The sequence below is a fragment of the Podarcis melisellensis genome (genome assembly GCF_964234715.1).
Source record: "Podarcis melisellensis genome assembly, chromosome: 8".
NCBI classification, from domain to species: domain Eukaryota; kingdom Metazoa; phylum Chordata; class Lepidosauria; order Squamata; family Lacertidae; genus Podarcis; species Podarcis melisellensis.
The window spans coordinates 1955981-1981257 of record NC_138540.1 but is presented as its reverse complement, the minus strand read 5'-3'; the positions used below and the strand labels follow the sequence as shown (position 1 = coordinate 1981257).

The 25277-nt window shown below is 43.7% G+C and overlaps 1 protein-coding gene across 1 annotated transcript in view; it reads left to right on the top strand.

Moving 5' to 3' along the window:
* Window positions 1-293: 293 nt before the first annotated feature.
* KAT6A (lysine acetyltransferase 6A) overlaps window positions 294-25277 on the top strand; it is a 91918-nt gene continuing 66934 nt past the window's right edge. Inside the window, exons 1-2 of the mRNA XM_081921249.1 lie at window positions 294-410; window positions 2009-2936. Coding sequence (XP_081777375.1) covers window positions 2334-2936 — 603 coding nt within the window. The 5' untranslated portion in view covers window positions 294-410; window positions 2009-2333. The remainder of the gene's footprint in view (window positions 411-2008; window positions 2937-25277) is intronic.

The window sequence follows — 25277 nt, the reverse complement described above, 5'->3', positions numbered from 1 at the left end:
ACTGACTCAAAGACGTTTAGGGATCTGCGTCCCCGCCCCCCAAAGCACGGCTTCAGCCCCACAGAACATGGTCTGGCTCTGGTTTCCTCGGGGCAGAACTCCTCCTCGCGCCCTTCGCCTGGGGTCCCCGAGCGGCGCCCAGTCCCGCCGGAGCTTCCCTCGCCCGGCCGGGGCGGCGCGTCTCGGGGCGGCGGCGGCGGCGGCGCGCACGCGCCCTGCGTCTCCCGGGCTCGGCCGTTCCGCGGCCCGGCCCCCCTCCCCGCGCCGCCCCGGCTCCGCCCCCTCGGCTGTTCCGCTGCGCGCCGCGCCGCCCTCCGCCCAGCTCCGGACCCAAGATGGCCGCCGTGTCAGTTTGGGTCTTCGCCGCCGTCCGGCCTCAGGCTCCTGGGCTCCGCCTCGCGTAGGCCCCGGTAAGCAGCGGCGGCCGCGGCGCCTCTCCGGCGGGCGAAGGGCGAGGGCGGGCGGGCGGAGGGGCGGCTCCGAGCCGGGCGGCGGCGGCGAGAGGCGAAGCAGGAGGAGGCGGAGGCGGGGAGAAGCCGAGGGAGCGAGAGGCTGCGCGCGGGCGGGCGGGCGGGCATCGGGCGGGCTCCTCGCGCCAGGCCCGGCCGCGGCCTGCTCCGGCCCGGCCCAGGCTCGCCGCGCCAGGCCCAGCCGCGGCCTCGCCTGCCTGCCTGCCTGCCTGCTGCCTGGCCGCCTCCCTCGGCGCCCGCCCGCCCGCCCGCCCGCCGGCGGCAGGTGCAGGCCAAGTCGGCCTCGGCGGCGCCAGAGCGAGCAGGCGGGCGGGCCTAGCCGGCGAGGCCGCCGCGGGGCCGGAGCGCCGCCGCTTGGCATCCGGGCCGCCTCGGGCGAGGCCTCCTGGGCTTGGGCCGCGCTTCGCTGTCGGGGACCCCGCCGCGGGCGAGGCGGCTGGGCCCGCTGCCTCCTCCTTGCCCGGGGCCTGAAAGTGCGAGAGGAGAGAAGCGGCCGAAGGACGGCGACGGCCCGCCGCCTCCGGACCCAACTTGCGCCGCTGCTGCTGCTGCTGCTGCCGCTGCTTCTCCTTACATAACGCCTTTCCTCGCTCGCTCTGGCGGCCAGTTGCTTATTGTTGCTTTTTTGAAACACACGCACGGATGCGAGCGACTTTTCCTTTTCCCGACTTCGGAAGATGCGCGGCGCTTCCTTAGGCTTCGCGGCCACCCAGACCTTGCGGTGTTCAGACCTGAGCGCCCCTTGCAAACTTAAAAACAAAAAAGGGACTCTAAAGAGGGTAAAAACTTTATCCCGTAAAGTTAGGGTAGGCAGCATTCTGGCTTATTTTGGGGCTCAAGGCGTGCAGTGCATTACGCCATAGTTCTTCTGTACAACCCTTGCAAGTTTAGGGAGCTTTAAAGTTTGTTCCCTTGCATCTTGAAGCCTGAGGTGGGATACATGTGATTGCCACTCAGGCCCTGACCAGACCCCAACCATGCTCTGCTTGAGCAGGTGGTAGGGTCGTATACCATCAGAAAGTAGCGTAGCTGCAACCTTCATGTAGGTGTTGGGTTGGCCCGACTGCTGTGAAAGGTTGGGCTAGATGGGCTTCTGCAGCTTTCTTGTTAGGCAGTTGCCTTTGCCCCTCCCAACTTACCTTCGTTTCCCCCCAAATGATGGTGACTTGTCCAACCAGCTTGTTTTCTTGTAGTAATCCTGCAAGTCTCTTTCCTGGGTGAGGAGATGGAATGAGCTGGCTTTTCTATGCGATTTTCTTCTCTACCTTTGGAGGATTTTGCCTCAGTTCTTTTGGTGGTTAGTGCCTTCTAAATGGTGTTTTGCTTCAAGTCCAGACTTGTTGAAGCATTGGCCCAATACATTGCCATTTTAAATGCCAAATCTTTAATTGCTTTCAGATTTTTTTCTTGGACAAATTTCCCTTTTTTAACACAGCTATGCTGACGCTGTTGTGCTGAGGGGCTAGCAAAACTTTACAGTTATGAGCTGCTTGTTAAAAAGTCAAATAACTCTGTTTTCTCTTTTTTCTTTCTTTCAGGCTTACCATTTTATTTACTTGTGTACCAGATTGGGAATGTAAAGAGCTGGAATGAGATGTGCTGAATTCGTCTCACCTGTATGATACACCTGCTGCTTTTTTTGGAGGGGGAGCATTGGAAAATATGAATTGGTTCCTAACAGGATATATATTTTTAAATGGAAAATAGGAAATCTTATGTTTGAAAAAGGAATTTGGGGCAAACAACGTGTATGCTATGGTTAACTGGTCCCTATCCTCCGATCATCTGTTTTCCCATTCTGTGAAACTCCTTCAGTATAGGGATAAGGGATAACGACTCTATGGATATACAGAAGTCTTCATCATGGTAAAACTCGCTAACCCGCTGTACACGGAGTGGATTTTGGAGGCAATTAAAAAGGTCAAGAAGCAAAAACAGCGCCCTTCAGAAGAGAGGATATGCAATGCTGTGTCTTCGTCCCATGGTTTGGATCGAAAAACGGTTCTGGAGCAATTGGAACTGAGTGTTAAAGATGGGACCATATTAAAGGTTTCCAATAAGGGACTTAATTCCTATAAGGATCCTGATAACCCTGGGCGAATAGCACTTCCCAAACCACGAAACCATGGAAAGTTGGATGGTAAACCAAACGTGGACTGGAATAAACTGATTAAACGGGCAGTTGAGGGCTTGGCAGAGTCCAGTGGCTCATCCTTGAAGAACATTGAACGCTTTTTGAAAGGGCAGAAGGATGTGTCAGCTCTATTTGCAAGCAGTGCCCCTTCCACCTTTCACCAGCAATTGCGATTGGCTGTCAAGCGGGCAATTGGCCATGGGCGACTCCTTAAAGATGGACCTCTGTACCAACTCAATACTAAAGGAGCCACAAATGCAGATGGGAAAGAGAGCTGTGAATCTCTTTCTTGTCTTCCTCCAGTATCTCTCCTTCCACATGAAAAAGATAAGGTAAGAACCACTTGCTAACCAGCTCTTGGGTGCTGAATGAGAGATTCAGTGCTCTACATTACTTTTACAAAAGTAACTTGTAAATGTGTTGGTTTGTTAACTAAGAGTGTGAGCTGAGGACTCTCAGCTCAGCTCTGAACTCCCAAGTGGCTTTAGGCAAGGCCTTATCCCTCATCTTTCAATTTGCAATATGTGTGTGTCGAGGGGGGGGGTAATGCCAGTTTACCTCATAGGTCTATTGTAAGGATTACTAAGAGAAGGCAGGTTTGCTCTGTCAGTTTTAAGCAGCATTATTAAAAGCACTACAGATATGCCTTGTGCATTTTATGGTGCATAGATTATTCTTTCCAAGCATTGGGTATTTTGTTTGGAGGAGAGCAGATCAATTTTAAACAGGCAGATTCGCAGGGAGACAGACATGTGGTGTCTCTCCTTAAGCTGCATGTTAACTGCTCCTGGTTGGTGAGGGGCTTTTATCCTGTTCCAATGGGTGAATTACGGTAAATTTACACTTGCATTTTTGGCAGTGTAAGTTACACTGAGCTCTGTGTGTAGGGCCAGAGAATGAAGATAGTGAGGATGCAGCAAACCATAGTTTGTACCTCCTCCTCCTCCATGAGCTGCTTTCCCCACCCTTGACATGCCCCCTTTTGCCCTGTACACTGGTGTTACTTTCCCCAGCAGGGCTTTTCTTCAGTCAGTGTAAGTCCATGAGCTGGGTAAGCTATTTACACTCACGTAAGGCCAGCTAGGGGACGCAGGTGGCGCTGTGGGTTAAAGCCTCAGCGCCTAGGACTTGCTGATCGAAAGGTCGGCGGTTCGAATCCCTGCGGCGGGGTGCGCTCCCGCTGCTCGGCCCCAGCGCCTGCCAACCTAGCAGTTCGAAAGCACCTCCGGGTGCAAGTAGATAAATAGGGACCGCTTACCAGCGGGAAGGTAAACGGCGTTTCCGTGTGCGGCTCTGGCTCGCCAGATGCAGCTTTGTCACGCTGGCCACGTGACCTGGAAGTGTCTCTGGACAGCGCTGGCCCCTGGCCTCTTAAGTGAGATGGGCGCACAACCCCAGAGTCTGTCAAGACTGGCCCGTACGGGCAGGGGTACCTTTACCTTTACCTTTAAGGCCAGCTAAGTTGGGGTGGAGTTGATATGCTTCATCTTAACTTCTCCCAGATAATGTACATGAGGTTTAGGATCCTAAACCTCATAACTTCAGTATACTTTCTTTCCTAAATACACAGTATTGAATTTATTGTTAAGACCTTCCATGTCCTCTCAAGTTTTGCCCTCACTGGGAAAGAGTGAGGGAAGCTGCTTTTAAGCAACTTTGGAAATGGGAAGGTGGGGTTTGTATGTTAAAGAATGAGTAGCTGTTGATGTAATGAATGTGATAATCATAGAGACCTCTTATTTGTTACATTAAAATCAACACTTGTCCTGATACTAAGTTTGGGAAAGCCAAAAGATAACTAACATTAGAAATTAATTTGTTTATGCTGTATCATCTGACTTTTCAGTTAATATTACAACTCGCTCCTTCAGAATGGGCTCTACTTTCTTGCTTTGCCACTAAATAGATCAATAGATTCAAATAGATTCAGAGGCAGTAAGCTTCTCAATGCCTGTTATTGAGAGTGCTCTTATGCTCAGCTCCCCTGGTTGGTCACTGTAAGAGCAGGTTGCTGGGTTAGAGGAGCCATTGGCCTGATCCAGCAGGCCCTTCTTACATTCCTATTACCATGTCTCTGGACTGCTGGATGAAACAGGTCACTTGCCAGCATAGCAAATTTCAAAGTTGTAGTTTTACTTTCTGAATTGACTATTTTCTTCTATGGTGTACCACGTTTTATGTTGCACTGTTTTCCCTCCTTCCTCAAAATTTGTTATTGCTAGTAAAAACCTGGTAGGTACTTTATTCTATCAACTAGTCCTGAGCTACCATTTCTTCTAATTGGGAGGAAGATTAGATTACTGGGAATGCAATGTGGTAGTAACAGCTGAAAGTTTTAAGTGCTGGTATACACTAGAAAGTCTAGAGATACCTAAGGGCCCATAAATGTAATTCCAATTGATCTTGGATGACAAGGCAGACAGTGACATGTCTAGTGAAGAGAGCTGGCAGACTAGAGTTCACATTCTTGCTAAGCCACAAGCTGGTTGGATGACAAGTATTTGGCTGTTGGCCTTGGTTCACCTTCTATAGAGTGAGAATAGCATTGGCCTGCCTATTTGACAGTGATGTGATTAAGAGCTTTGATTGCCGTGTGTAACTTACTGCCGTGTGAACTTAGCACATGGGATGAGGAAAAAGCTGGGGATTTTGTGACTCAGTTATATTGCCAGGTCTGTGACCATATAATTTATTGTTGATATCACATATTGTCATTCTTCTAAGACAGGAAGTTTCTGTCTTTAGAGTAGTCCCTGTTCCTAGCTTTTGTGGGCTTTGGAAAATCATGTTGAACATTGCAGTTATACAAGATTTAGATATTATATATATCTTAAGTATAGAAATACAGTGGTATCTCGGATTAAGAGATACTTCATTAGAAATGAAGCAGACATTGGTTATTTGCAAATGAAAAGTAAAGTGTAGCACCAATAACTTTTAAACGATGTCCTGTCAATCTTAATTTTGTTGACCGTTTCAGATAGTCTGCCAACCTCATTTGGTCTTGGTAGATAAAAGTTTGAAATCTGTGGTTGTGATGTGAATACGTTACTAAGGTAGCAAGGGTGACCATTGTCTAACTCAGTTGATACATAGAGTAAACACTGTTAGTCAATAATGCTACAAACTTGTCATCTTGGAAATCTTAAATATTGGGATACAGGAAAAAGATACTACATGATCCAGTGTAGCAAGTAGCATTGGTGAAGGCCAGAGGAAGTCTATAAAGTTTGTCTTAGTAGCTGTTCTCCCTATTGATCTCATTTGTAGTAGTTTGGGTTGCTTTTGACATGAGAGCATTCTTCCTGACTGTTCTTACAGTGGTAATGAATTGTCCACTCTCATGAATGCACCCATTCCTTTTGGAGTAAAGGTGGTGTAAGGTAAAGGTAAAGGGACCACTGACTGTTAGGTCCAGTTGCGGACAACTCTGGGATTGCGGCGCTCATCTCGCTTTACTGGCCAAGGGAGCCGGCGTACATGTGGCCAGCATGACTAAACCTCTTCTGGCGAACCAGAGCAGTGCATGGAAATGCCGTTTACCTTCCTGCTGGAGCGGTACCTATTTATCTACTTGCACTTTGACATGCTTTCGAACTGCTAGGTTGGCAGGAAGTGGTGTAGAAGGGGATTATCTAGTTTTACATCCATAATACAGTGGTACCTCGAGTTACAGACGCTTCTGGTTACAGACTCTGCTAACCCAGAAATAGTACCTCGGGTTAAGAACTTTGCTTCAGGATGAGAACAGAAATCGCGCAGCAGTGGTGCGGCGGTAGCGGGAGGCCCCATTAGCTAAAGTGGTACCTCAGGTTAAGAACAGTTTCAGGTTAAGAACGGACCTCCAGAACGAATTAAGTACGTAACCAGAGGTACCACTGTAATATTGTCTGGTAGCTGAGGCTGAGAAATAATGAGTGATACAAGGTCTACCCAGTATGCTTCAAGGTTGAGCAGCATTTTGAATCCACTATACCTTTTCTGTTGGCCATTTCCATTTCCTATGGCAACTTATGCAAAGATTAATGGTTAAGAAAACATTAATTTCTTAAAGGTGCATGTGAGAATTTCATCAGGCATTCTCTTCTAGCAATCTCTTTTGGGTTGATGTCCTGTTTACACACATCCCTTTTGGTGTTAGAAGCTCAGATATATAGGCTAGGTGCCAAATGGCACCTTAAATCTAGGTTGTGGTTGCCACAATGGAATGTCTGTTCACCAGGGGGTTGGACTAGATGACCCTCAGAGTCCCTTCCAACTCTATGATTCTGTGATCTCAACTGCATTGCTTGACTGTAGCTTGCCCTTACAATTCACTTGTCCCAGTATTCAAAAGGAAAAAAGCACACAGGGGAAATGGAAATGGAATTAACTATGAACTAAGGCAGAGGTTTTTAAACTGGTTGCCAACCTGGCGCCCAGAAATCTCCATGTAGTTGCAATTGGACCCACACCAGTAGCAAAACGCGTCTGGTGCCTGGTTGGTTTCGAACGCTGGTCCCTTCTATTAAAGGATCTGATACAATGATGCCCCTGTTGCTGGATCCTCTGTTTGTTGTTGTTTCTCTGTTTGTAACTACAGTCATACTTTGGATCCCGAACGCCCTGGAACTCGGACGTTTTGGCTCCCAAACACCCAAACCCGGAAGTTATTGTTCCTGTTTGCAAACAATTTTTTTTGGAACCTGAACATCTGATGGGGCTTCCGCAGCTTCTGATGCTTCTTTCAGCCAATCAGAAGCTGCAATTTGGTTTTCAAATGTTTTGGAAGTCAAACGGACCTCCAGAACGGATTCTGTTTGACTTCCAAGGTACGACTGTACTAAGATTGCAAGGCTCCCTCTGGGCGCAGAGGGAGTCAGTTGGAGTCCACTCTGCCCACCCCTGAAATATCTGGAATACAGCTGCTGGATATTCCATGGAGAGTCACTGCTTGATGGAAAACCCTGACGTTGCTGCATGTTTAACATAGCAGTGTTGTGGCTAATGTAGGGGAGGTAGCTGAAGGGCGGGTAGGTATGCTGAACTTCTAAGGTAGGCATCTCAAGCCATCTTACTAGAAATTCCGTTGAATTCTGTTCTGAAATAATTCTGAGTAGAAATGCTTTGGAGGGGGCTGTTGAGAGCATAGCGCTTACCTAGAATAGATCACATGTCTTGTCTGGGGTTAGGTTTTGAACATGGGAACAAATTCACACACACAAAAGTTCTTTTGAGCATTTGGCAAAGCTTTCAAACTGAGTCTCTAAAGCTTTCCAACTGACTATGTCTAAATCCCTTCTAAGTTTCAAATCTGCATACTAACCCTTTATTGATTTTTTTTTTTCCAACAAGGTGGTGCCATAGATTTAAGTAAATTATATTTCATGCTGTCTGGTATTTAACTTCCACTTCAACAGTGAAATATGTTTTTGGACATTCTTGCCAGCTTTATTTCTAAATTCTTACTATGCTGTTGTAGGTGCACCATGTCAGTGCTTAAAAGGATTGCCTGATATAAAGGGATAAAAACATTTGGCAATCCAGCATATGTTAGCAAAATTATTGCTTTGAGAGACACAGACATTCCCTCCAAAAAAAGGTAATCTAAAAGTTGAAGTCATCAAGATAGAGTGGGACATGGTCTTTGCTTAACTCTCTGTGCTGAGCCCTGCAATTCACTGGCTGGTCTCGGGCAAATAACATCCTTATGGTGACTTATTGAAAAGTTGTAAAGTATATAATACCTCCCTCCCCCCTAGTTGTATAAATTGTTTTCCTAGTCTTTTCAATATCAAGACCCAAAGATTTAACCCTGGCTTCACAAATGTAGCAATGGTCTCCCAGTGATGTAATGCTAATCCCCACACTCTTAAGCATTTCAGAGAACATGTTGTCTGTAGTGGTTCTTGAATGTTTTCGAGGGATTTATTTGAATAACAACCTTGTTCATTCATATGGTGTCTAACTTCTTCTGACATTTTAAGCACTTGTTCACACTATAGCCTTGAAGGCTGAAACCACTCTTGTCTTTTTAATCTAACTACTTGGTTAAAATGCCTAGTTAAAGGAAAGGATGGCTTTTTAAATACTTTGTACTTTATGAAAATAAATGGCAGAGGAACCTTTTTTTTCATAATTGCAAGTAAAACTCTATGTACAACAGGAAGTACATACTGCAAGTTTTAGGTGTGGCTGAATTAGGGTGTTGGTTGTGTAGAAAAGAACTTGGAAGTTATTTGTGTGAAACTTCTTGTGTCTGTGTTGGGTGATGTAATTACCAGCTCACAGTTTTTCTAGTTCCACAGAATCCCACCTGACATTCCTGTTTGGATATAGCTGAATTATTTTAATCATGATAAACCTTGATAGCTGTTGGATACCTTTGGATAGGGCAATACCTGAAGTTATGGTATATTGTGACAACTTTGAATATTGAATAGCTCTCATACAAGGAAAGTATTATTTTATTTAAAACCATGGCTATTGATTCATGGATTCTTTGGAGGAAATTATTTTGTAGATGCTTATGCTTTAGAGAGATTCCTCAAGTTCTGCTCCTGTTTATCATAATAAGGGATTTCCTTGGCACTGAAAACTTAGGGTAAATACAGACTACATTTAGACAAATTGCACAGGACTCCTTGATCACTAGGTGGAGCTCTTGAGTCGCAAAAACTGACTGGCGACCAATTAATTTCGGATGCTGTTTATGTAGTATCCTGAGTCATAGAATCATAGAGTTGGAAGAGACCACAAGGGCCATCGAGTCCAACCCCCTGCCAAGCAGGAAACACCACCAGAGCTCTCCTGACATGTGGTTGTCAAGCCTCTGCTTAAAGACCTCCAAAGAAGGAGACTCCACCACACTCCTTGGCAGCAAATTCCACTGTCAAACAGCTCTTACTGTCAGGAAGTTCTTCCTAATGTTTAGGTGGAATCTTCTTTCTTGTAGTTTGGATCCATTGCTCCGTGTCCGCTTCTCTGGAGCAGCAGAAAACAACCTTTCTCCCTCCTCTATGTGACATCCTTTTATATATTTGAACATGGCTATCATATCACCCCTTAACCTCCTCTTCTCCAGGCTAAACATGCCCAGCTCCCTTAGCCGTTCCTCATAAGGCATCGTTTCCAGGCCTTTGACCATTTTGGTTGCCCTCCTCTGGACACATTCCAGTTTGTCAGTGTCCTTCTTGAACTGTGGTGCCCAGAACTGGACACAGTACTCCAGGTGAGGTCTGACCAGAGCAGAATACAGTGGCACTATTACTTCCCTTGATCTAGATGCTATATTCCTATTGATGCAGCCCAGAATTGCATTGGCTTTTTTAGCTGCCGCGTCACACTGTTGGCTCATGTCAAGTTTGTGGTCAACCACGACTCCTAGATCCTTTTCACATGTACTGCTCTCAAGCCAGGTGTCACCCATCTTGTACTTGTGCCTCTCATTTTTTTTTTGCCCAAATGCAATACTTTACATTTCTCCCTGTTAAAATTCATCTTCTTTGTTTTGGCCCAGTTTTTTAATCTGTCAAGGTCGTTTTGAAGTGTGATCCTGTCCTCTGGGGTGTTAGCCACCCCTCCCAGTTTGGTGTCATCTGCAAATTTGATCAGGATGCCCTTGAGTCCATCATCCAAGTCGTTGATAAAGATGTTGAATAAGACCGGGCCCTTTACCATTTACACAAGGAAGTGCTTTGCTTACAGTAATAAAAACATTAGAACTTTGAAAATAATCACATTATGTGGGCACGAATAGACATTGAGACAATATCCCTCACTGGCAGCTCCACTTATCACAGAAGCTGTGACCTTGCAAACTGAAAGAAAATAGTTACAGGTAGGCTTTTTCCTGTAAGACCAATTGCAGTCGTTAACAGTGGTCAACAGGTTTACCACACCTATCAGCCAATCACTCATTCCCACCACCCTTCTGATCAATACCCCTCCCCACCCTCTCACTATATACAGTGGTACCTCGGGTTACAGATGCTTCATGTTACAGACTCTGCTAACCCAAAAATAGTGCTTCAGGTTAAGAACTTTGCTTCAGGATGAGAACAGAAATCGTGCTCCGGCGGTGCGGCAGCAGCAGCTGGAGGCCCCATTAGCTAAAGTGGTGCTTCAGGTTAAGAACAGTTTCAGGTTAAGAACGGACCTCTGGAATGAATTAAGTACTTAACCCGAGGTACCACTGTTTAAGGGTCTGGTGACTTCTGTTTCAGTGTATCTGAAGAAGTGTGCACGCACATGAAAGCTCATACCAATAACAAACTTACCATAGTTGGTCTCTAAGGTGCTACTGGAATGATTTTTTTTATTTTGAAAGAAAATAGTTCACCCCAGCGAGAGCCAGTGTAGTATAGTGGTTAGAGTGCCTGTAGGACTAGAACGTGGGAGACCCGGGTTCAAATCCACACTCAGCCATAAAGTTCACCGAATACCACAAATTGCAAAAAGAACCAAATGAATTCTCTATGAAAAAATAAATACAAAGTGCTGCTGCATCGGGGGGGGGGGATGGTGACTAGCCATTCTATTTTTTGCTCTCATAACCCAGGTTTCAGGAGCCATGTGGCAAATAGCTTTTCTAACACTAGTTTTCACATGTAACACTCAGGCAAACCATGGCGAAGTATGAATGTGCAGGTACTCACAGCGCAAATCATGGTTGCTTCCCTACTTCCCTGCTGGTTTGTTATCATTTAGTCGTATCCGACTCTTTGTGACCTCGTGGACCAGAACATGCCAGGCACTCCTGTCTTCCACTGCCTCCCGGAGTTTCGTCAAATTCATGTTGGTCGCTTCTATAACCCTGTCCAGCAATCTTCTCCTCTGTCGTCCCCTTCTCCTTGTGCCCTCAATCTGACCCAACATCAGAGTTTTTCCCCAGAGAGTCTTCTCTTCTCATGAGGTGGCCAAAGTATTTGAGCCTCAGCTTCAGAATCTGTCCTTCCAGTGAGCACTCAGGATTGATTTCCTTCAGAATGGAGAGGTTTGATCTTTTTGCAGTCCATGGGACTCTCAAGAGCCTCCTCCAGCACCACAATTCAAAAGCATCAATTCTCTGGCCATTAGCCTTCTTTGTGGTCCAGCTCTCACTTCCATACATCACTACTGGGAATGCCATAGCTTTAACTATACAGACCTTTGTCTGCAAGGTGAGATGCTGTCTAGGTTTATCATTGCTTTTCTTCCAAGAAGCAGGCATCTTTTAATTTCGTGGCTGCTGTCACCATCTGCAGTGATCATGGAGCCCAAGAAGGTAAAATCTGTCACTGCTTCCATTTCTTCCCCTTCTTTTTGCCAGGAGGTGATGGGACCTGTGGCCATGATTTTAGTTTTTTTGATGTTGAGCTTCAGACCATATTTTGCACTCTCCTCTTTCACCCTCATTAAGAGGTTCTTTAATTCCTTCTCACTTTTTGCCATCAAAGTTGTGTCATCTGCGTATCTGAGGTTGTTGATATTTCTTCTGGCAATCTTAATTCCGGTTTGGGATTCATCCAGTCCAGCCTTTCGCATGATGTATTCTGCATATAAGTTGAATAAGCAGGGAGATAATATACAGCCTTGTTGTACTCCTTTCCCATTTTTGAACCAATCAGTTGTTCCATACCCAGTTCTAACTGTTGCTTCTTGTCTCATACAGAGATTTCTCAGGAGACAGATAAGGTGGTCTGGCACTCTCATTTCTTTGGGGCTAAACCATGGTTAGGCTTAGTGTTAACATTCAAAACTGGGCTGATGGTTTGTCTCACTCCAGACAAATCATGAACTGTAGCCAGGGTTTGTTCTTGACTTGTCCCACAGGAGACAACCATGAGCTTGGGTTCCTGCATAACACTAAGCCAAATCATGGCTTTGCTCTGGGTAGTGTGGCAGCCGCAGCAGGACTAGGGGTTTTTAGGACAGAAGTGGCTGGATTAGTAACAGATTGTTTTGAATGATATAAAAATAAGTAAAAGCAATTTAAATCACTGAGATAAGCAAATTTCCAACTTTTTTAATTGGTGTATTTCCTGAATAAGCATACATTGGTCACTGTAATAAAGATGTGTTTGTAATGAAATAGAACTCTTAGGTAGTATAATCCAAAACCTTTAGTCATGCATCTTCCATGCCTCCCTGCACTGTGTAATTTATATATCATAGAGCGGGGCAACTGTGAAATGAAGTATTTGTGTTTATTATTTTTCCAGCTTTAAATTACACTAAGCAAAACTAATTCCTTTGTTTTCAAGTGTCCGAAACTTTCAGAACCAGAGCTAGTAGTTAACCTGGCCCATCAGTGTTTCTTCATGAGTTGGATATTAAATAATCATGCTCTGCTATTGACAATTCATAATTTCATAAATATAATACGTTGTGTCCGATGCTGCAGGTGTGGTGTTCTGCTCATACAATGGGAATTCCTCTTCCTCTCATCCCGTGCTTACCCCCCCCCCCCCAGCCTTCTCCAAAGGGTCTCCCAATCCACTGGAACAGATTTAGAAGGTGTGGCAGTTGAGGTTGTAGGGGAGAGGGAAGTTCTACTGTGCAGGCTGGTCTGTTGCATGAGCTGCAGTGTCAGATACAACCCAGTAGATCCAACCACAGGCATCAACTCCTAGGGGCTCAGGTCCCTTTGTCCTCTCCCTAAAATATTTGAGGGGGCCAGCCCCCCCACCTCCAAATTGATGGGCATTGCTGCCTTTCTTTCTTTTCCACTTTTGGACTTCCGTTTCCCAACAAGCACTTTAAGAGAACTTGTAAAAGGGGTTGCTGGATAGCAAGAGAGCTGGGATTGAGCAAAAACCTCTTGACATTTTGGAGCAGAGAGAGTGTGAGAGATAAGAGAGATAATGCAAACTGCTTGCTCCGCAGAGTGGTTCATGAATTAAAACACAATATTTAAAAGCAAATTAAAACAACTTACTGTCACAGAATTAAGGTGGGTTTAAAAAAGATGCCCCAGCAGGCATATGCATAATTTTACAGCCAGCCCTCAGGGGTTTTTTTGGAGGGGGGAGGTGCAACCATATGCCTAGAAAGTTGGGTTTGGGGAGAGTTGGGTTCAAGTCCATTTTCACCTTTAAGAATTGAGAGTAACCCTGGACCAGTTGCTGTTTCTGAAACCAGTCAATCTCACAGAGCTGTTTTGGGTATAAAAAGTGGGGTGAAGGAGGAATAAACCTTCACCAGCACTAGGTACCTCATTGCTATGATTGGGGACGGGGCTTATCTGCCCCCCCAATATTTTATTCAAGTTGGCACCCCTGGATCCAACACTAGTTACAGTGTTAGACCTCGAATCTCCAACACCAGGTGCTATTGTCCTTGGTGGGGTCAATCGTAGGGCAGTTAGCGACTGAGATGCAGGGAGGCCTTGACTGGTTGGCTCCTTTGGGAGGCAGCTGGCGCACAGGGTGATTTGCACAGTACAGTGGTACCTCTGGTTATGTACTTAATTCGTTCCGGAGGTCCGTTCTTAACCTGAAACTGTTCTTAACCTGAGGTACCACGTTAGCTAATGGGGCCTCCCGCTGCTGCCACGCCGCCACCGCACAATTTCTGTTCTTATCCTGAAGCTAAGTTCTTAACCCGAGGTACTGTTTCTGGGTTAGCGGAGTTTGTAACCTGAAGCGTATGTAACTCGAGGTACCACTGTAGGTGTGCTGTTGGTGAATGACCACTGCTGACATTGGCCCATGCTTGGCATTCGTCAGCAGAGCACCTGCACAAGGCACAGCCTGTTGTTGTCTTCTTTGTTCTAAAATAGAAAAGTAGGCTTTAACAGTATTTTGTGATAAAAGGGTTTTAGGGGAGTGTGTACATTTTAAGATCTTTGTATTAAATTCAGACTAGATTATTTTAAAAAGATACTTCATATATAAAGGCATTCATTTAAAAATAAAATTACAGTTTTTTAATTAATATTAATATTGAACAGTAACAATATTCTTAAATTCTTTATTTGGCTTTACTGGTAGTTTTGGGTGGGTCAGTTAGGAGGATTGAGTTAAACTAAACATTATTCTGTTGGACTACAGCAGCAGTTCCTTTTGGCAAAAGGAGTATAGTTTAATGCTGCTTAGCACAGGAAGTAAACAAGCTATTTATATCTTCATTTATAATGCTGGGGATTGGTTCCCTGATATAGGGGATATGCCAGGAGAGATCATGGCACAGAGCTGCAATCCTATCCCCACTTGTGAGTAAGCCCAGTTTAATTCACTTGAACTGACTTTTGAGACAAGCTGCGTTTTCCCAGTTAAACTAAGACAAAGCAAACTCAGATTGCTTCTCTAACTCTAGACAAAGCAGATCTAAGCGGAATGCCTACAGCAGACTTGGGGGTTCCTGATCAGGCTTGGAGGCCTTCCTCAAGGCAAAAGCAAAAGGAAATTAAATTGACTCTGGTACTGAGCATCTACCCTGGGTGGGTTGTGTATCTGACTTACCAGTACCGGTATTTAAATCAGATGCTGGGTGGATGGGAATCAATCTCTTATAAATCTAAATGAAACCTGAGCTTGAGTATATTTTAACATTTTTGCATTAATCTCTCAAGAACTTTATCAAAGGCATGAAAGTTTGCTTTTCTGTGTTAAACAAGATGGTAGCAGCCAATCACCATTTGAGAAGGGACTGTGAGGAAAAGGAGCCCTGTGTCTTTCCTGGTGGGATTCTGTTGTTGGGCAGGTGGTCTGTTGAGGAATGGCAGGTAATAGCCCTACACAACACTGAGTTTTTTGACTTGGACAGTTGGTACGATGAAATGAATAAGTGGATCCCCACCCTTTTTCAGACTGAAAGTGTACTTAAATAACCAGTAAAAATGTGTGTAGACTAGTCTCTCACGGGTTTTTCCAAAGCTTGATAATAATTCTTAAGTGGTAATGAAAGAGTGAATTATACCTGGGAACAAAGCTGTCTCAATAATGCTTACTGATAACCTGTGCAGGCAGGACAGAAGTTTGACCTTGCTAAATCTCTTCAACTTTCCTATTAGATATAATTAATCCTGATGCTCTTCTAAACTGGAGATTGGGGCCATTGGATTATAGTGGTTCTGTACTTTTTCAGAAGATGGAGTCCAGATTTTGTTGTTCCTTTTATTCCTCCCCCTCAGTAGCTGTCCACATGAAATCTCTGGGTGAGATGAGCTTCAGTGTTATCAGTAAACTTGATAATATTCAAATCTGTTTTTTCCCTATTTTTCCTTTATATTGGCTCCATATGCAGTATGATGTCTTTAAACTTTGCATGCAGTTGTTGGTGGGTTGATGAGTTCGAAACTGTCTGTTTGGGGATACTGTTAAATCTCCAACTTGTGGTTATCACCATGAATGCCATTTATCATCTTTAGCTAATTTTACCAGCTATACCTGCTACTGAAAGATAGAAACCTATGCCTTGCCAACTAGATTTTGGCAACGTATTCTATGTGCAACTGCCACTGAAAATGGTTTGAGAAATTCAGCTGGTGCAGAATGTTGTTTGCCTCTTTAGCACAGTCATATCAGTTACTCTGAAACAGCTGCACTTGCCTGCCTGTTTGCTTCCATGCCCAATTCAGGTTTTTAGTTTTGCCTTTAAAGTCCTAAGTAGCCTGGGTCCTGGTTATTTCAGGAAATGATTACTCCTGTGTGAAGATCATCACACTTAAACTCTGCAGGTTAGGGAGTTGTTCAGACTCTTTCTTTTGTGAAGGCTTGGATGGGCCTCCAAATGTGAAGCAAGGCCTATCACAGCACCAATATTGTGGAATATCCTCCTGCTTGAAGTGTCTTGAGTATCTCCTGTAACCATAATCTACTAACTGTTGCTTTATCCCACTGCTGCTGTTTTTTGCTGCTGTCTTGTTTTTGTAATAATTTTTTTAATGAAGTTGTTCCTGCTCTTTTCATTTATTTTAAGTTTGCTGTGTTGTATACCACTTTTTTGGGATGGAAAATACCCTTAAAACTCATACAAAGGCCTTGTATTGTTCCCCCCAACACAGCTGAAACATGCTTTGAAAAATCTTCCCCCATGCCCTGGAAAGTTGACTTATTGGAGATACATAAATATAATAGTCTCTTCAGCCTTTGTCCATATGATTAATGCTGCTTTTCGTCTACAGAGACTTCATAAACAAACTTTGGAGCCAAAAGCTATCTAATAGAAAGTAGACATGTTTATGGAATGGTTTATTTTGGGTGGAGCCGGTATAGAAATGATTTGTGGTGGCTAGTATAGTGTAATGAGAGTAGGAGAGACCTCGCCCGTGTAAGCATGGGCTGTCGCAGCTGGAGCAGGATTAGGGGAGTTGCTGTATTTCATCTCCTTTATCTGACAAGGGGAGTCATGGCTCTGAACAGATGGCCACCATCTGTGTGCAACTCTGGAAACCCCAGTGCCAGAAAATTAGTCTGAATTTGTTTCACTGGATTTGTGAACAGGTGAAATGGTTCCTAATAACCTAGAATATTGTGTAAGTGGCATCCTTTCACGAGTTTCCATAATAGTGACAAGAAGCAAAGCAACAAGTATGGCCTGGATGGAATTTTAAACAAAGGAGATGGCAGCACATTAGCATTTAGTCTGAAAGGCCAAACTATATTGCAAAAATGTAGAAGCTGGTGTGGCAGTGGAGGTATATTTGAAAAAAGAAAAAAGTGTTGGGTTTAGGGACAAGTTTAGTGGGAGCTAAACACAAAGAGTTGCAAATTAATCTGGGCCAGTATGCTGTATAAAATTCTATTGCTTAGGACTCTCTATTAATGTGACTCTTGGTGATCACAGAACAAGCCATCCTCAAGAGGCTGTGGTACATGAACCATTTATTGTCAACAGAAGCATTTACAGTAATGTTGCTAGACTGGATTAAGTCAGCCAGTGTGCATGGTTTCTCATGTGTGTTTGTTAAGAATTTTGTTCAGGCCAGTGAGACAAGGTACATCTGGTGAGTGATCCATTCAAGCCGTCAGTGTATCACAAATAACAGCCATAGATATATGTGGAGAAGGTGACTACTATAATTTCTGTGGTCTAGTAACTCAACTTACACAGGAACAATAAGGTATCCTTTTCTCACTCCCACTGAAGAGATCCCCCCCCCACTTTCTGTAACTTAACCTGAATGTTGGTGCTGAGTAGTTGGTAGCAAATGGTTAACCCTGTTCAAGATGCTTGTTAGAAACATTGTCCATTTTAGACAATGTCCATTGTCCATCTTAATAGTGTATTCACCTTTCAATTAAATAAAGGTTCAAGATAGCTTGCACTTAAAAAACAAAAATGAAAAACATTCGTTCTTCAAGGAATTGGCAAAATAAAACAGAGTAGCAGTGCTGAACTTAGCACCAGGGACAGAGCTGTTTGCCAGCCCTGTTCCTTTCTTTCTCCGTGAACTCAAATTCCACATTGTGGCTTCTTTTGTGTGCTGCCTGTCTTCCTTCCTTTCCAACTATTATTGTGTTGCTCAGCAATTCATTCATTTCAGGCCTTAAAGAGCTACTGCTTCCTTTTCATATTGTAGCCAGGAATCTGTGTGTAAAAGGGTATGCATACTTAAAAAAATTATTTGTCAAGGAAAGCTGAAGTTTGAGACATGCATGCACAAATTATCAAAACTGGGCAAATCTGCTTGGCCACTTAAAGTTTGATAATATATATTTACAGTAATGCTATGCAGCGAATTGGCAAAAGGAGGGCAGGACTGTAGCCAGTGCGGGGCAGCATCAGGCTGCACCTGTGTGTGTTAACTGCAGAGGGCAGAGACCAGATATGAGATTGAATGAGTAATTTGGAAGAGTTGGGGGGTCTATTGGAAAGGAGCATATGAGGAAACTAGAAATATGACTGACTCATTGCCACAATTATTTAATAATGCAAGTTTCTATTTACTTAATCATAAATAGTAAATATTTGCATGATTAAAACTCATGATAACCATATATTGATATGATTCTAGAACAGTTTATTGTACTGAGTCAGGCTATTTATTGATTCAAATGGTTCAGTAAAATCTACTTGAGACTGGCAGTGACTTTCCAAGTTGTAAGGCACATCCATTTTTCTCTTTTAACTGGAAATGCCTGGACCTGCTGCATGTAAATAATGTGCTTCACTACTGAACTATACCACTACTCTGTGGTATTGTTTGTCACTGTGAGTATTTTTTTGTCTGATCAGTTTTTCTTCCAAGTTTAGAAGTCTAACTTTTCTTTTTTGTCATTGCTAAAGGAAACTCAAGCTTGTTAGGGTTGTTTTGGATTTTAAAAAATAATGATGGGACATATTCAGTGAACAATGTTTGTTTCTTCATTAACCTAAGTTGATGTTAATAGCACAAGTCTCTACCACGGTTAGAATAAACTCCGAAAATGACTGGATCAGCCCTCAGTAGATGCACTTTAATAAACTTACAATTGTAATACAGTGCGTGTGTGTGTGTGTGTGAGAGAGAGAGAGAGAGAGAGAGAGTGAGAGAGAGAGAGAAGGAGCCTAAAATTGTAGGGTAGAAATTAAATGGATATTAAGTGAGAATCTGCTTGCAAACAGTTGTGAAAAGACTGTTGCCATTTTGAGGCCGGTGGCAGTGGCCCATTTGGCAGTGCTTATGATTGAAAAATAGGATAATTGCCAATTCCCTCAGTCTAGGCTCTGCATGCTCTTCCTTTGGCAAGGAATGGGCTGAAAGATGAAACTTCCAATATGTCATATTTGTGTGTGTCAGTGACTCAGGGCTACTATGGCCTGAATTGGAGTTAGTGTCTGAGCTCACTTCCTATCTGCCCCTCAGCTTAGCGCTTATTACGAGATCCATTTTCTTTGTGGCTAAGGCACAGGCAAGGGGCGTTTGATCTCTCCCTTTGCTAGTTTGAGCATTAGCAGAGGCTTTGCCAAAGCTCACTTTATGTACCACAATTGCTCACTCCCTTCTGGGGGTCCATATAGAAGCAAATGGTTGTGAGCTGCTGAGATGCACAAGGGGGAAGCTTTCTCAAAATTGTAGTTACTGTTTGCTCCGGGAATGAGGGTGTTAAAGAAGCTCAATGCTTGGTTCATCTGAGAGTGAGTTGGTGGGCAGTACCCAAGTTGCTAGTTCAGTTCAAAATATGCCGTATTTATGTGAATCTAATGCACCATCGAATCTAATGCGCACCTCAGTTTTCAAAACCTTGAAACCAAAAAAGTGCAGTATTTTTCGCTCTATAGGGCGTACCGGACCATAGGATGCACCTTATTTTAGAGGGGGAGAACAAGAAAAAAATATTCTCCCCCTCTCTGCCCAGCGCCCCTTCAGCGAAGTGGCAGGAGGCGCTGCGCAGAGAGGGGGAGAATTCCCCCCCCCCGTTCTCCCCCTCTAAAACAAGGTGCCGTTCGGGGCTTCCGGAGGCGGCGCAAAACGGCAATGGCGGTCCTCTTTACTGTGTGAAGAGGGGCTCCGCGAAAAAGGGTCGTCCGCTGCGGCAAAGCGGAGACCCATTAAGACAAACCGTAGGCAGAGCGAGCCTGCGGCCGTGGGACTCGGCGGGTGCCAGAAGCCCCCCCAGAAACGAGGAAGGGACCTCGTAAGAGGCTCCGGAACGTGAACGGGGGAGCGGCGCTGTGAGTTCATCGCTCTTTTCGCGGAAGTGAAGCCGCGCTGCTGTTGCTGATGAGCGTCGACCTTTCTTCTTGAAAATCATCGTAATTGGCTGCAATTTACCCGTGAGTAAGGGGTATTAAAGATCGACTAAAGATTGATTTAAATTCGTTTAATTCGGCTGAAAACGGGAGGCGAGTAACAGGAAGTCCGCCTTCCGGTCCTGCTAATCAGAGCAAAGCAAAGAACCCGATGTGGGCTGAAGCGCTCAAAAGAGACTTTGAAATTAGTATGAAGGGGCATTAACAGACTGTGTTCCTCTAGAAATTAAAAAGATTGAAGGATTAAATCTGTTGGTTCATTGCGCTAAGGAATCTTCCCCCTATTGTGAAGGGACGTGGAATTGAAAGGGATAACCGAGCTATCGGACTGCCAGTGTTGCAAAGGAGTACTGTCAGGCTGCTGAAACTTTTTCTTAAGTACAAATTGTTGCATTGATGGATACACTATCGCTTTAATACTGATAATGGAACCTTTCCGTTACCTTGTGGCACTATTTTGAAACAGAACTATCTGAAAGCCTCCTTTTTGAACTTGGGACTATAAAAGTTGAAATAGGAACTTTGATGGCGGAAAAGAAACTTTCTTTCTTATGAAAACCCCCCCTAGTGGATTTGCGGAGGCATAGAGGTCTGGGAACTGTACCTTATTGGGATTTTTTGTGGTTTAATTGTTTACATTCTGGACTTGCCTTTCTCATGGATTGAAAGACTATTTGACCTTGAACAGAGGCAGCTGGGGAATGAGTGGCCTAGGGAAAACAAGAGCATCTAAAGCTAAGGAAGCTTTAGCTGAGGAAGCTAAAGAAAAGAAAAAAGATAAGAGAGCTGGGCAGCTTGTTCAAACAACGTTGACTCATCAACACAGATCTTCGGTACCAACTGTGCTGACGGCGCAGGAGGAAGAAGTTGAAACGCTTGCAACAGAAGATATGGCAACTGGAGGAACTGATCCAGTCTTGAAACAAATTTTGGAACAATTGGCACTTTTGAATAAGAAGGTGGACGATCAGTCATCTAAAATTGACAGAGCTACATCTACTATTAGCAAGTTAACAGATCAGGTTTCCCAGCATACTCAGGCTATTGAGAAACTGCAAGGAGCTACGGCGGAGAACTACAAATTAGCTGCGGAAGCCAATCAAAAAGCTGAGCAAGCGTGCAAAAAGGTGGAGGAGATCAAAGGGGAAGTAAGACCTCTGAAAAGACAGGTAGGAGAACAGCAAGCCTACCTGTCAATGGTGGAACTGAAAAGTAAGGAATGCAATCTTAGGCTGAGGGCCGTCCCAGAGCTGGAGCAGGGCAACCTAGAGGAATTTTTGACGCAGTTGTTCTCTAAATTCTGGGGGGTTGAGGAAGATAAAGACTTCAAAATTGTGACGGCCTTCAGATTGGGAAGATCGGTTAAGAAAGACAAGTCCAGAGACTGTTTGGTTTGTTTGAGAACAAGAGAGGAAAGAGACAAGATACTAGGCCAACATTTTAAAAAATCTCTGGAAGTTGAAGGCAAAAGGGCAGAAATTTATAGAGACATTCCTAAATATCTGTTGGATCTTAGAGCCTCATATACAGACTTGGCAAAATTGTTAAGGTACAACGCAATCCCTTACAGGTGGGAATTTCCTCAAGGTCTATCATTCACCTACAAAGGAAAGAAGGTAAGAATCAAAACACCAGAAGACCACCAGAAGTTCCTACACGACAACGAGGAGGACCTCCAAAAGAGAGCTGCAGATTCTTGGCCTCCACCACCGGGATCACCACCAAGACCCGTACCATCTGGAGGCGGACCGGCACCACAGCCTTCGGGAACGGAGGACAAATTAGATACCCAACTGTGATATCTAAGAAGTAGACCAGGATGTCTCTGCAGCTTCTTAGTTGGAACATAAATGGCGGGAACTCTCCAGAAAAACGGAGAAAAGTATTTCATATTTTGAAAAAAGAACAATTGGACATTATTTGCCTGTAAGAAACACATGTGACAAGACTCCACAGAAAAGTGTTAATTAACAAAAGGTTAGGCCAAGAATTTATCTCATCGGACAAAGTTAAGAAAAGAGGAGTGGTGATATATGCAAAGGAGAACTTGTCACCAAAATTCGTATTCAAAGATGAACAGGGTAGAATTTTGGCAATTGAAATTCAGACACAAGGAGAAAAGTTTTTAATTCTAGGAATATATGCCCCAAATGATGGAAAATCGGAATTTTTTAAGAAGCTGCATGAGACTATGCTGGACTATTTGGACTACAACAACATTATCATGTTGGGAGATATGAACGGCGTCGCCTCAGTGAATATGGATAAGTCGCAAAGTGCTAATATAACGAAAGACGGCAGACTACCAAAAACCTTTTTTGAAATGATTGACAATTTGGATTTGATTGATATATGGAGGATCAAGAACCCTCTAGGGAAAGAAGGAACTTTCTTTTCTGAGGCCCACATGACATGGACGCGAATCGACCAGATACGGATAACTAGAGGGCTGGCACCTAAGACTAGAAAAGTGGAAATCTGCCCAAAAACCTGCTCCGACCACAACGCTTTGAGAATGGAACTGAGATTAAATACAACCGGATCTTTCAGATGGAGAATGAACGACGCTTTGTTAAGAGATCAGGAGATTGTTAAGAAGGCCCAAAAAGTTTTAAAGGATTATTTTGAAATAAACTTAAAGACAAATGTGGAAAAAAGAACAATCTGGGACGCAAGTAAAGCAGTTATGAGAGGGTTTCTAATACAGCAGAATACGATTAAAAAAAGGCTCTGGAATGAAAAGAAGGAGAAGATTTTGGAGAAAATAAGAGAAGGAGAGAAAAAACTGAGATCCAGGCCTAAATCAAAGGAAGTATTGAGAGAAGTGAAGTTTTTCCAGGCACAATATTCGAAACTGATAAATCAAGAGGTGGAATGGAAAATTAAACAAATGAAACAAAGATCCTTTGAATCTGCTAATAAGTGCGGGAAGTTGTTGGCTTGGCAGTTGAAAAAGAGACAAAAGCTTAACACAGTTACAAATCTAGAGATTGAAGGGAGAATGGTTCAGAAACCCGAGGAAATTAGAAAGTGTTTCCAGAGATATTTCAAAGAACTTTATTCACAAAGGCCACAAAAAGGCTCGGAGGTGGACCAATTTGTCACAACTAATGGATTACAAAAAATACCCCAAGAAATGAGAGCAACCCTGAACTGTAATATTACAATCCAAGAAATTGAATGCGCCATTCAGAACCTCCAACTGGGCAAGTCTCCGGGACCTGATGGACTTACTTCCAAATATTACAAGGCATTGAAGGATTCATTGATACAACCATTGTTGGAAGTTTGTAACCAGATTATGGAGGGGAGGAAGGCACCGGAAACGTGGAAAGAAGCTTTCATCACGTTGATACCAAAATCAGAAACTGAAAAAACTCAACTTAAAAACTACCGTCCTATCTCACTCCTAAATGTGGATTATAAAATCTTTGCAGACATTTTGGCAAGCAGGTTTAAGAAAGTACTAAATGAAGTGATTCATAAGGACCAAGCAGGCTTTCTCCCTGGCAGACATCTATTTGACAACACAAGAAACATCATTGACATTTTGGAATTTTTACAGACTAACTCAAATACAAGAGCGGTGTTGATCTTTATTGATGCGGAGAAAGCCTTTGACAACATTTCTTGGATGTTTATGAAGAAAAATTTGGAAAGGATGGGAGTAGGGCGGGGGTTTGAAAATGGAATAGAAGCAATTTATTCAGAACAAAAAGCTAAATTGATAGTAAACAACGTGGTGACAGAGGAGTTCAAAATTGAAAAAGGGACACGACAGGGGTGCCCTCTATCTCCTCTGTTGTTTATTTCAGTCCTGGAGGTGCTATTGAACATGATTAGAAATGACCGGTTGGCACAGGGAATTGTGGTCGGAGAGAAACAATATAAACTGAAAGCATTTGCAGATGACTTGGTATTAACATTACAGGAGCCAGCCTCTAGTACTAAAAGAGCGTTAGAATTAATTTCTGACTTTGGTCGGGTGGCGGGATTCAAGCTGAATAAACAAAAAACTAAGGTTTTAGCAAAAAACTTGACAACTACTGAAATAGAGGAGTTCAGAAAAGAAACAGAACTAAATGTGGTTAAAAAAGTAAAGTACTTAGGGGTGTACCTGACCTCCAAAAATTTGAATTTGTTTAAGGACAATTATGAGAAATGTTGGTCAGAGATCAAAAGAGACTTGGAAACATGGTCAAGACTGAAACTTTCCTTGTTGGGCAGAATAGCTGCTATAAAGATGAATGTATTGCCGAAAATGCTATTTTTGTTTCAGGCCCTCCAGATCGTGGATAAGGTGGAATGTTTTGGAAAATGGCAGAGGGATATATCTAAATTTGTCTGGCAGGGCAAAAAGCCCCGAATAAAGTTTAAAATACTAACAGATGCGAAAGAAAGAGGGGGGTTTGCCCTGCCGGATTTGAAGTTATATTATGAATCTGCAGCCCTCTGCTGGTTGAAGGATTGGATTTTGTTGGAGAACACCGATGTCCTCGACCTGGAGGGATTTGATAATGCTTTTGGGTGGCATGCATATTTGTGGTATGACAAGGTTAAAGTCCATAAATTGTTCAAAAACCATATTGTCAGAAGGGCAATTTTCATGGTCTGGTCAAAATATAAAGACTTATTGGAGAGTAAAACTCCGAGGTGGCTCTCACCGATGGAGGCCAAAGCACGTAAAAGACTTAATATGGAGGCCCATTGGCCTAAATATTGGGAAATAATTGAAAAAATTGGAGATAAATGGAGGTTGCAGAGTATGGAAAAGTTAAAAAACAAGGTGCGAGATTGGTTGCATTATGCTCAAATTCAGGAAGTTTTTAAAGCGGACAAAAAAGTGGGTTTCCAGGAGGAAAAATCGAAACTAGAGACAGAGTTGCTTGAGCCAAAATCTAAGCTAATTTCGAGAATGTACAACTTGCTGCTTAAATGGAATACACAGGATGAGATTGTTAAATCCTCTATGACAAAGTGGGCGCAGGACTTGGGGCATAACATTATGTTTGAAGACTGGGAAAGGTTATGGAACA